Here is a 13,837-nt window from a genome sequence, read left to right as displayed (position 1 = left end):
TTAAAACGCTAAAACCTAAAATAATGGGCTTTATAAAAAAGCCAACCAAAATATACCGACCTATTCGAAACCCTATTATAGGTTGTTAACTAATATATATATAGGTACAACCCTAATCATTCTCCAAAATCCGAAATCTTTAAAACAGAGAAAACCCTAATTTTCTCCCATGTTCTTCAAATTATATATGTATTATAGTTTTGATGATCCCTTATATGGTTCTTCGTATTCGTGTTCGTGTTCTAATGATTCATGTCCTCTTTCTGTAGTATTTGTTTGGAACGCAGGTTCGAGCATTACCAAAACTTTGTGTATGGTTTCATTACTTCTTATATTATTTTGATTTATTAAACGTTTTGTAAAAACGATTATACTAATTCTTATGTTTCAGGTGAGTTAGTAAATGGTCGTGATCTTTGTTCTATGTTCCCGCACAAGAGATCTAGGTCTTTTATTTGTGAATACTTAAAACTTTATTCTTTATAGTTTGATGATGCTAAATAGAAAGGCTTATTTCTATAGTTGCAGGAAAGCTTCCGAAGATGATCATATTTATGAGAGATGTTTGGTAATTTTAATAGTAAACTACTCTATCATCGTTCTTAAATTTTATTCATGTGTTTGTGGCTCTAATAAATAAATATAAATGAATAGGTGGAGGTGGCGAGGACTATCGAAATTTCTTATTTGAATTCTGCATCTTCATCCATGCTAAAAGGTATGTTACTAAATTTAAAATTCCTTTTATTAATATATTTCTAATGATTTAATTAAATTTAAACATTGTTTAGATGAATCTACCAATGATCGTATGGTGAAAAACAGGTATTATTTTACATTTTAAAGGAAAATTATTTATATATATATTTGATTCAGAAAATCATATTAACATTTGTAGTTACTGACTATTATTATAGAAAGACTGTGAATGGTGCTAATAAAATCCCAGAAGTTATGGTATATTTTTAAATAAATTATTTTTTTATTGTTTTAAATTAATTACTCTTATTTTCTCGGATATAACATCATTTAGTGTGACTAAACAACAGATTAGAGATGCAGAGTCAGCAATACAACGTCTTTCGGCTATTGTTCGGTAGTAATTCTATGTTAAAAGGCGGTTTTGACACTAATTCTTTGTTTGGATCATCTTCTAATGTTTGTTAATAATTTTATTATTTGGTATTAACACGGAAACAATATGTGTTTAAAAGTCATCCTGATACTAAAATTTTAATGAAACATTTTACTAGCGTTTTTCCGTAAATTTTGATTGTAACCCTATTTTTGTTAATATCTGCAAAGAAGCTATTGATCGCAAAAAATCAGAGTCGTTTCCTTTCCATTTAAACTACACGGTAATTATCTTCAAATATTATTTTAAAAATAGAAAGCGCTTTGGAAGAAGATATGATTGGTGTCGTTGAAAAAATCCAGGCGTGAAGAGAGGAGGAAGACGAAATTTAGAGAATAGTAGGATGAATGTTATGAGATCTTATAATCGTATTTTTATTGATATTGTTTTAGATGGATGAATATTTTATGAAATAGAAATATTCCAATGACTATTTATTTTAATAATAAAAAATTGTACTTTATAAATGATGATCAAATATAATAATCGTGAAATACAATTATAAACAATACAAACGACCGGATACCAAGGTTCTTGATGATTATATAAGAACTAAATAAAACAATGAAATGCTATATTCATAACTATTATTAAGAAAACAAAAAGCATTTAATATTATGTTTAAAATTTTGAATAATATTGTTAATTAATGAAAATAATCTGCATATAGAAGAATAATACTTGGTGTCGTAGCTCATATTCAGGCGTGATGAGAAGATAAGCATGATATTTAGAGAATAGTATGATGAATGTTATGATATCTAATCGACCAGTTACTAAAGTTCTTGATTATTATTTAAATATGGAAAAAATAATGAAATGACATAAAGATAGCTAATATTCTTAATGTGATAATTATTATGTTCAAAATTTTGAAGATTATTGTTAGAAAAATCTAATGTTGTTATTTTACATTATGTAAAGTAGGGTGGATAATCTTAAGAGATATTCTATATTTAAAACAGAATAGAATATAGTGTAAGATCACGATTTATTTAAAAAAATAAAATGTAAATACGCATTAAAAGCCGTAATGATAAACATTAAGAAGATTACTATTTATCTCTAAAATAAAGGGAAATATAAAGATATTAATGACTGGAGATCTATACAGATTAGTTAAATGAATTGCTAAACACAAATTTAAACATATCACTTTCGATAAAAAAAATGTAAATTGTGAATATATAAAATTGCATATATATATACGTCTATTCGACTCTTTTGATTTTAACTTAAATCAAAGAAGAAAACAAATATCAAAAAAAAAAAAGCAAAAAACTATGGTTAGGTATAGCCTTTTCGATGATGTTTCGCGTTTGAACTCTTCAAAATATGAATGGAAAATTCGTGTGAAGGTTTTGTGTCTGTGGGAAGAGAAAGGTCCAAGTTTGGAGATGGTTTTAACTGATGTTAAGGTATTTACTTTATTTTAATTATAAGCACATTATATATTTCAAACAACAAGCTTATATGCAATTATACCTGAAAGTTAAAAATTACAAGGTTTTAAAAATATTGTTAAGACATATAAAATCGTATTATGCGATAATTAATAATACTATGTTTTACTAGGGTGTAAAGGTCCAATGCTCATTTCGTGGAGATGTTTATGATCGTTTTGTCTCAAAGTTCAAGGTTGGTGATTGGCTTGATTTCGAAGACTTTAAGGTTGTTGAACAGAATGGTTCATGTTTAGCTACTACACATCGTTACAAAATTGTTATTTTGTACAATACCAAGATCAGAGATAATTCAATTGTTGGAGGGGAAGATTTCTATGATTTCGTCGATTTCAAACTCATTCATGATGGTACCCAATGTGAAGATTACTTAGTCGGTGAGGGATTATTTTAGTTATTTTAAATTTAATCTCAAATATTATTTGTAATTCTTTATATTTGAACTAATTAAAATTTTATACAGACATTATTGGTGAGGTTGTAAATGTTGGCGAAATCATATGTAATTTTAGAGAATTACAACAAAAAGAGGAAATCAAAGGGGTGGAAAATAATAAGAAACATGTGGACGTCACACAAAGTGATAATATTCATATGTTATTTAAGTACTGTACTCGATATGGTTCAGATCAAAAGAAAAACATTACTTTTCATGATCAATATGAAACAGATTGCACAATCTTTGAAGACTCTGATGATGACAGTGATGTTGGAGATCAGGACATGATGATTATAAGGAAGATTTTATTTACAATGATACAACGGATGAAGAAGAGGATGATACTGAGGAAGAAACTGATGATGATGGCGAATACCAATCAGATAACAGTGGTAACGATGATCAAGATGACGAACATTATGCCCAAGATTTAGAAGAGGATGAAAAAGATGATGAGCTGCAAAGTACTGAAGATAATCTTAAAATTAAAAAATGAGGAGAGGATATCTCAATTAACCACAAAATCTCATTTGATCTTCGTGATTTCAGGTAAATTATAATACTCATATATATATTTATATATTATACATAATCATAAACTTTAGCCATTATTTTGAAATATACAAATTTTAAATTTTTAATTTTAGTGGAACCCTACTAAGGTGTGAATTATTCGAAAAAACGGCTGCAAAATTCTACGATGCTTTAAAATCATTCCAGGATGAACGTTTAATTTGTGTTATTCGTTGGGGTGTTATTGAAGATTTCCAAGGTATACAATTAATTTAATTATAATTATTGCATATTTATGTTGATCGGGTATTTAAAGGAATAAATTCTGTTATAACTTTGTAGAAAAAAGAAGTATATCTTCTACAGTTTGTACGCGAATAACACTCAATCCTCGCAATTCTGAGGTTGCGAAAATGATGGAATTGTAAGAATATCATCTCTGTTCATGCTATAAAATAGATGAAAACGAATTTTGTTTATAAACTTCTTTCATGTTCTACTTAATTGAATTATAGGAGATCGAGGAAGAGGACTCGCGGATAGAAGACTGACTTCCACATTTTTTATGGCTTTCTAGGGATTTTATGGGATTTAAATTATTTTATATTTAATTAGTAGTTGGATTTTAAAAAAATTCTTGCTTTGATATAAAAGTGAATGTTTTAATTTATTTACATTTAATTAGCTAATTAATTTATTTACATATGACGAATTATGGTTTAAAAAACCATTAATTTTACCTTTAAACAAAAATATAAAAATTAACTACATATAAATTACTTATAAAGAAATATGAAGAGGAAGACTTTTAGGTTTCCAATGAAGTATCAACCAAAATCTTAACAAAAAAACGATAGCCCAATGCATGATAATTAAAAGATGTCAGCATGCAAGTTGAAAAAAAAAAGGTAGGCATGCAATCTGAAATTTAGAGTTTCAACCATCCAGTTTAATTTTTAAAAAATAAAGTATTCTGAAAATACGAAAACATTGATCATTCATATCGAACAGAGACTCATGCAGCTTTCCCTGTGTAGAGCACGGGTTTTAATACAATCCACACAAATATTTAACTGTAATTTTATAATTCTTATCTTTTTTGTCTATGAATATTTGAAGTACAACAAATTGTAAGTTCTCTCAGAAACTTTTTTTTGCTTCTAAATACACGCAAAAAAAAAAGACCAATCGGGATGGTGCTGTACTTGAAAGATCTGAAACCTACTTTACGTAACCCAAAAGTTGCTGTGAAAATACTTCGAGAATGGCCACCGCATTTTATTCAAGGACAGCCTTTTTATCAAAGTTTGATTTTGGTAGACGAAAGGGTAAATTTTCTTCCTCATCCCATTTTGCCGTTTTTACAAATATCAAACAAGATTTACAACAAAATAAATCAATGGAATGCTATATTATGTTTATATTATAGGGAAATAGGATTGATGCCAAGATAGATGCAGGACTTTATGTAGACCGTTACTATGGAAAGCTCAATGAAGGAGACTGGTACGGGATTTCTAGATTTATGGTGATTGAAGGTCAACAATCATTCCGAAATTCAAACCATCCGTTTGAGATCATTTATACAGATCCAAGAAAAAACAAAAATGGTTCTAATAAATCCCCGAAGTATTGACAATTTTATTCTTATGTATGATGCACCGAGAATGCAAAATGCGACGCCTGACGAGAAGAATTGTTGTGTAGGTAAGTTATTATACTCAATTCATGTTCATACATGCATCTTATTTTTACTATATTTTTTTAACATTAGAATTATTTTCTATATTAGATGTCTTAGGAATGGTGATACATATAAACGAGCCGCAGATGATTGATTTCCTTGATAATCAAAATGGCTACATTTCAGAGAATGAAGTTATGACCTTCACTATCCTTGAACACAAGTAAGAGATTTTTTAAAACTTTCTATAACGTTATAAATACATACAAATTTTATTTTAAACAGTTCTTGATTAAATTATATACAATCATTTTTTTTTTCTGAAAGTGGCCAAGAGATTGAATGTGTTGCTGTTGGTTCGGTTTGTACTGCATTTCTTGAGAAACGGAAAAAAATTATGTCTTCGCCTACCTATACTACTAATCAACCAATAATGTGTACTCTTCTGTTTTGGAGGATCTCTGTTTACGAAGGTACTGTTCAATATTAAGTCTCATATACCACCCAAAATATCATTTTACTTAAATTCTACTTTGCTAGGTATGCAATGTTGATGTCTCAGTTGCAATGCTCAAAGGTCATTCTTGAAGATGAAGTAGATGGAATTAATACTGGCGATATGCTGTAATTTCATAATTTAAATAAATTGAAAAAAATAGTATAAACAAAATTATGTGGGAAGTTTAATCCTGAATTGTTTTATTTTTACAGACGCTGGCTAGATGTTGATTCCAGTGATGAAGATAATGAAGATGAAGAATGATTTGTATAGTTTGTTAAAACTTTGGGCATGAATATTTGTTTTTATTTATTTAATTATGTTTTTGAATGATTATTTAACTTTTATTAAGTATTTTACTAAAATAATAAATATCTTTACAAAATTCTCACGTGATTTTAATTAAATTTAAATATAAAATTTGACAGAGAGGATCGAAGGTTTTTCTTGGTTAATCTATATGCGCCTGGCCTTAATAAACGCCAATTTGAGAACCTTCGCAACTATTAGAACTAATATTTAAGCATTTTACGTCTTTATATTATTATCGTGACCATTTGTTTTCCCCTGTCAAGAAAGAGAGAGAAAAATAAAAGCTTATTATCATCCATAACCTTGTGGTAAGATCCCAAACGATATTAGATTAATTTTTTCGTCTCAGCAGTTCTTAGTTTGAAAGTTTAAATATTTTTATATTTTTCTTTTCAGAATTATAGATGGAAGGTGAAAGTTCTAGGAAACGGAAAGAGCCCATGTCAGCTTTCGGATGGGAAGATGGAGCAATCGACATGGTTAAACAAGCGTTCAGAAAATCGAGAGACGTGGTTCTAAAGGAAACGACGAAACATTTCACTGCGATTATTGATATGTTGAAAGAGTATATCAACAAAAAGGAAGAATCTGTCGGCTTAAGCTGTCAGCTTGAAACAATCGATGCTCAGATCTCGCTAATAAACAATATCTTGGAGGGGCAAATCGACTTGGTTGAAGAACGAAACAGGCTAGAAGATGTTAGGGTTGTTATTGAGAAAGATGAAAAAGAATGTGTTATTCCTAATATTGATTGGGATAAACTTCGTGTTCCCTTTATTAGTGGTTAACAATGTTAAGAATTTTATCTTAATCGTTTGTTGTTCTTGAATTTTAAATTTTTTATTATCTGACGTAAAATATAATCGATGCTTTATTTTATTATTCTAAAACCCGATAATTCGTTAAAGCGATAATATAAAATAGAGATATTGACCTAATTACGAATTCTAAAATTAGTTTAAAGTTATTCTCATAAATCGTAAATAAACATAATTTAGTCTTGGACTTTAATATTTCCATAAATGTTCATGTTATATAGTTCCTATATTCATTGAATGAGATATTTATACAAATATTTAAAACTTTTTAAAATCGTAAGTTTCTTAAAAGATTAGGTAAATATTTAAAGTTTATGTAAATATAAAAATATATTGGTGATTACTGAGAATGAATATATACCATCGAATTTATCTAATGATAAGGAATATTGAGTTTTGACAATATCGTAAATGTACGATTTCCAAAAAAAAAAGGATAATGTATATATATATATATATTTCTGATAACAACTTTATAAAATCGAGATCTTAGGTTTAGTTTTACCATAAGATTTTTTTCTCTTTTATAAGCATGGCATGTCTTCTGTTCGATCCTATTAAAAAAACAGAAAGAGAGACTATTTTTACGATGTGGATGACCTAAACCCTTTTATTCATGAGTGGACGATTAACGTCAAAATACTGAGGAAGTTTGAGGTCTGGCATCCTAATTTCAAATCATCAGACTTGATTGTAGTCGATGATAAGGTAATTTTACAGTATGTATCCCGTATGATAAATTTCAAAAAAAAAAAATATTATGTTGCTTATATATTTTTTAATAATGTAGGGTAAAAAAATTCAAGTGATGATGCATCCTCCTTATCGTGACATCTTTTTAAACGATCTGGAAGAAGGTGACTGGATAACGTTATCAAGTTTCTCACTAACCATTGTTGATGGGGTTTTAAAGTTAACTGATCATCGTTTTATGATACATTGGGGAGACAAAACATGGTTTAAAAAAATTCATCCTTTGTCTTCCAAGCAGTTTTATTCTTTTTTATCATTTAATGATATCAAAAGAGGGAAATTAGACCATGATCATTGTGTAGGTGAGATTAAAATAACTATATTAAAAATTTTAAAAATACCTGTTAAATAATTTCTAATGCAATTTTTATGAACAGACATTATTGGAAGAGTGTACACTGTTGGAAATCGTTTTGATGAAGGTCCACCATATAAAGAATGGGATGAGTTGTACGTCCTTTTGGAAAATATTGAGTAAGTCGTTCTATTATCGAAATTTGAATTAATAATACAATCGTATTCATTAATGTCTCTAATTGTACACAACGTATAATTGTAGGTTTGAACGATTATCATGTCGTTTACCAAAAGACTACGCGAATGTCTTTTTCAATAATTGGATAAATTGTGATTTTGATATCATATGTGTGTTACATTTTGCCAAACTTGAGACTATCAAAGGTTTGTATTATTTATACACGTTGAAAATATTATTGTTTATAATTAAAAATATGTTAATTAATTACTTATTGTTAATGTAGATACATGGATGGCAACAACGGTACACAATTGTACAATGGTCATGATCAATCCTGAATGTTCTCAAGTCACGCAGATGTTTGAGGATTTTGCCTTAATGGAGAACTGATATTGATAATATTTAAAGTGTAATTTGATATATCATAAAATATCTATTATATTTGAGTTTGGCCTTTACAATGATTTTTAAATTTACGAAATAACCGTTTTGGTGATTATCATATAAAGAACTTATTTTGAGGAAATTCTCAGCGAGTTTTGTATTAATAGATTAATTGACTTTAAGATTGATTGAATTTAATTTAAATAATTTTAAACTAAGCAATATAATTATAGTATGATCTAATCAAAGAATTCTATTGTATTAGATATATATATATATATATATATATATATATATATACGAATATCTAATTATGGTATATACGGATAACTAATTATGGTAATTACATAAAAATATGAAGATAATATAAAATATAACTATGAAAATAAATATATTTTGTTAATAAGCTTTGCAATCAGTATAAAATAAAGAATATTTTAATTTTTACTAACCGGAAATGTTTGTGGTGATAACATAATTTGGAATGTAGATATCTAAAAAATATTGAATACTGATACAAAACAGAAATTTTACAAAAATGACGGGAAACATGATAATAATGATTTACTAATTTATGATTTTTTTACAAATACCATTAAAGTTTTGACGATGATAAATATAATGAATATTTGACAATATCTTTAGATGTAAATATTCCAAAACAGATTTCTGTATTATGTATATATAAATACGTTTAAAAGACAGATCTCTTTGAGAATTATTTGAAAATAAGTTTATTATGGCTAACCTCCTATCCAATGCTATAAAAAAGGATAGTGAAGAGAGACTATTTTTTCGATGTGGATGACCTAAACCCCTTCGTTCATGAGTGGAAAATTAACGTAAAAATTCTGAGGAAATATGAGTGTCGTCATCCTCTTTTCAAATCAACAGACTTAATCATAGTAGCTGAGAAGGTATATTTTCATTATATAATGTTTTATTAAAAATTTAATTTAGTTTTATGTACTTATGTAAAACGTTTATGTAGGGTACAAAAATCCATGTATTGATGGGTTCTCCTTATCGTGACATCTTTCTAAACGATTTGGAAGAAGTTGAATGGATTATGTTATCAAGTTTCTCATTAAGCAATGTTGATGGCGGTTTTAGGCCAACTGACCATCGTTTCAGAATACATTGGAGAGATGGGACATGGTTTAAAAAAATACTTCCTTTGTCTTCAGATCAATTTTACTCTTTTGTATCATTCAGTAATATTAAAAGTGGATATTTTGATTCTGATCATTATGTAGGTAAGGGTAACAATTTATTATTATAGTATATGTTAAGTTTGAAGTGCTTGATTAGTTAAATTATTGTAAAAAATTTAGTAGATCGTATCGGAAGAGTCTTTAGTGTTAGAAATAGCATGGAACAAGGTCCACCATACAAAGAATGGAATGAGTTATTTGTTGTTCTTGAAAATATTGAGTAAGTTGTTCTAAATTATTGAGCTTTCTATTTTAAATTTCAATGATTTGAGAAGTACTCAATGATGATAATTTGTAGGGGTGAACGTTTCTCATGTCGTTTACCAAAAGACTACGCGAACGGCTTCTATGACCATTGGATACATTGTGACAATGATATTATCATATGTGTATTACGTTTTGCCAAGCTCGAAAGTAATAAAAGTTCGAACCATTTCTTGCTGATATATTTATAATATGTTTCTTTATAAAAAGATAACTAATTATCAAATTTTATTAATGTAGATACATGGATGGCTACCACGGTGCACAATTGTACCAGTGTCATGATCAATCCTCCATGTCCTCAAGTCACACAGATGTTGGATGCCTTTGCTGATATGGAAATTTGAATTTAATTTTAAAGTGTATGACTTTTATACTTCATATTTATAAAAAAAAATGATACTTAATCCCCTATGATAATGTGATTGGATTTTAAATTGATTTATAATATTATTAAATTATTATATAATACATAAAACGAAATCTATATTATATTAATTCCCTTTTGTATTCAAAATAGTCGTCCCCTCTGATATCTACATATTCATGAACCTTTCAATTATTTAGTTAAAAGGTGTGAGTGGTAACATCCCTTCGAGTCGATACTTTTTATGCAACCATTAAGACCTTATAAATTCTTATAGTCGAGTTTTAAAACTTAAAACTAAACTATTGTCTTTTCAACTTCTACATTTCACTCTCTTTTGAAACTTCTCTCTAACTCAAATACTTTTATTTTTTAAGAAAAAAAAAATGGCGAGATTTGTGATGCTCAACAAATTGTGTCCTTGGACAATGGGATGGATGATTCGTGCCAAGGTTTTTCGTTCATGGAGAGTGAGAGATCGTTCGAATGATGTGTCGACAGAACTAATCTTGGTAGACGAAGAGGTATGTTATACAGATTTATTTCGTTGTTTCTTCATATGTATTCGTGTGTCTAAATACTTTAGATAATCATACTCTGAATTAGGGTACATTTGGACATGCTACTATCCCGGCATCACTCAATGGTGTTCCGGAATTTAATTTGTCGGAGGATCGAACTTATGTTATAGAGAAGTTCGAAGTTAAGGATGACAAAGAACAGATCCAGAAAACTAAAAACGGTTATCGGATCTTCTTCACAGACAAAACTGTAATCAGTTTTGCAAGAGATCCTATCATTTGCAAATCTTTTAATAATCTAGATTTTAAACGTGTTTATGATAATGCGTTTCATGGAAGATGGCCTTACGGTAAATCAGACTTTATAATGGATTGTTTTAGAAAACATTAATTTGTTATTTTTAATACATATTAATTGTTTTTATGGCAGTTAATTTGATTGGATGCATCACCAATATGGGTGAAATCAAGAGTTTCAAAAAAGAAGATGGTGTCTATCGTTGGAGCTTTATGGATCGCTACATAAAATTCACTATCGAGTCGATTGAGTAAGTTTATATATGAATAGTAATATTTTTAGAAACTGTTTAAAGTACTTGATAAAATACGTTGGTTGACATTATTATATCAACAAACCTTTTTCCAAAGGGGATATGTACTTGACTTGCTTCGCAACAGGGGTCTATGCCAATCATATGTTCAAAACTTTCAAACTGCGTAACAGGAAGAGGGTCTGTCTGTTCAAGATGTGGAAAGCAGTAATATTCGGAGGTGATTACATTTGTTTATAGAATATTAGTTTAGAAGTTCAATACAGTTTATTATGATAATGAATAATTTATTTATTTAAAATTGGTGATGCTAGATGATAATGTTCTCCTAACCAACGGCGATGGATGCACGGAGATTGTCGAGAACCCAAAGAGTGCAGAATTTGCAGACTACATGTTCATGTAAGTCAGAGTTTTACTTTGGATCATCTTTCGATTATATATTTTAAAAATATGTGGATGTATCTGACTAACATTAAATATTTAGGTACAATTACGTTGATCATGGTGAGTCAAGAATCAAAGATTTGGATGATACCGACTATAGGTTTGTTATGGACCTAAGGTAATAATCAAATCTAACTTTATTTGATTAATGATTAATTGATATGAAAAAATACTGATTACAATTTATCCTTCTGCAATATGAAAAATACTGATTAGAATTTATCCTTCTGCAAAATACAGAGATTCACTTGACTCTTATATTCATCTTGCTGTTGAGGACTCCTTTGAGAAGCATCGAAATCCTTATTGATAACTATGCTCAAATCCGAACTTCGATGTTCCGTATTTTTTGAATATTATTGATAAACATTTTTGTGAATTTGTATTTGAATATTTGTTGGGATTTTATAAATTAATTAAAATATTATTTTTCCGGATTATTTATAAATTTAAATAGTTGCAAATTATAACATATAGAGATCTGTTTAATTAAAAATATTTAAGACCATTATTATAATTTACAAAATAACGTTTATTTTAAAGATCGACATATGGTAACTTACAACTGCTTGATGATTTTCATTAAATCTGAAAGAGTAAAATTATGTAAATTTACTTTTTGAATAATGATATTAAGCATATCGAGAATATTCAAAAATGATATGTTTACATTCCTCATCATTATCGTCTTTAAAAAAAAGTAAGAAAATATTCTAAAATAAAAATAAAATCAAGACGGTTGTATAACATCTCTATAAATATTGATTCTATAATGTGTTAAAGAGTCGTATGCGCAACTCAATATGACTTCTAAAAATATGAATGTTCGACCTTTTGTTCAGTTAGGCAATCTCAACCCTGCGTTAGACCATCAAAAGATTAGAGTCTATATCATAAGACTTTGGAAGTCATTTAAGTCCCTACAGATGGTCTTCATTGACAGTGATGGAAGTTTTTAAAAAAAATTAAACGTGATATTTATTTGACTTCTCTATGAATTTTCAGTAAATCTCGAAAATAGCTTAATAACTTCAAATCGTTATATATAGGGTACAAGGATACATGCATCTATTGAAGATGGTTTGGTCAGCAGATTTCAGAACCAACTCGTTGTCGGCGAATCTAAAATATTTGATACATTCAACTTAGTAGATTATGATAGTAATTATAAGACAAGTTCTTTGGGATTTAAAATCATCTTTTATAGAACCACGGTTGTGAAACTATGTGATGAATTTCCAGTTCGTGTTCCAGAAAAATATTTTCAGACTTTTACTTCTATCTTGGCTGGAGAATTAGACAAGAATGTATTGTTTGGTAAGTTGTTAATTTTTTTTTAAAAAAGTTAATTTTACGATAAAAAATAATAATTTATATGTTTTTTTGTAGATGTAATCGGCCAGATTGTTGGTGTCGGAAATCTTGACAGCGTTAAAACGAAAGGAAAGGATAATGTCAAATTGAGTTTGGATTTGCAAGATTTAACGTAAGGATCCTTATTTTTTTTTTTTTTAATTAATTTAAAATATCATAACTAATTTTTATTCTTATTTCATGCATTCGTAAAATAGTGGAACCCGGTTAAATTGCACAGTGTGGGGTGAACTTGCAAAGGATTTTGATACACAAATAAAAGAACATCAAGATACTGTTGTTGTTTGTGTAATAAGATTTGCATGCCTAAAGGAATGGAAAGGTAATATCTGACTTTCGGAAAAAAACTTAAAGCTTATGATTGTCAACTCTAACGTTGCCAATTAAATCCACGTTACAGGGAATTATAGTATTTCCAATGCGTTCAAGTCTACTGACATTCAGATAAATCCAGCTATGTCTGAAGTAGACGCGTTTCGAAATAAGTAAGTATATATATATATATATGAATATATATATATATATGAATATATATATATATATCCCTTCCATATTATTCTGCAAGACATGTTATATATATTTATATATATATTCTTATTATTATCATAACTATACAGGTTG

The 13,837-nt window shown here is 28.3% G+C and overlaps 1 protein-coding gene across 1 annotated transcript; it reads left to right on the top strand.

The window, feature by feature from the left end:
- The first annotated feature begins 2,418 nt into the window (after positions 1–2,418).
- Positions 2,419–2,992, top strand: LOC147943435 (uncharacterized). Its single transcript, XM_087512237.1, has 2 exons — positions 2,419–2,553; positions 2,711–2,992. Exons 1-2 carry the CDS (start codon positions 2,419–2,421, stop codon positions 2,990–2,992), a joined length of 417 nt encoding a protein of 138 aa, XP_087368363.1.
- Positions 2,993–13,837: the final 10,845 nt, after the last annotated feature.

This window comes from Camelina sativa, chromosome 5 (genome assembly GCF_030686135.1).
Source record: "Camelina sativa cultivar CO46 ecotype springtype chromosome 5, ASM3068613v1".
NCBI classification, from domain to species: Eukaryota; Viridiplantae; Streptophyta; class Magnoliopsida; order Brassicales; family Brassicaceae; genus Camelina; species Camelina sativa.
This window is presented reverse-complemented; position numbering and strand designations above follow the sequence as displayed.

Coding starts and splice junctions, on each gene's coding strand:
- LOC147943435 (XM_087512237.1), top strand. CDS start 2,419: ATGGTTAGGTATAGCCTTTTCGATGATGTTTCGCGTTTGAACTCTTCA. Junction 2,554..2,710: donor TGGTTTTAACTGATGTTAAG/GTATTTACTTTA, acceptor ATGTTTTACTAG/GGTGTAAAGGTCCAATGCTC.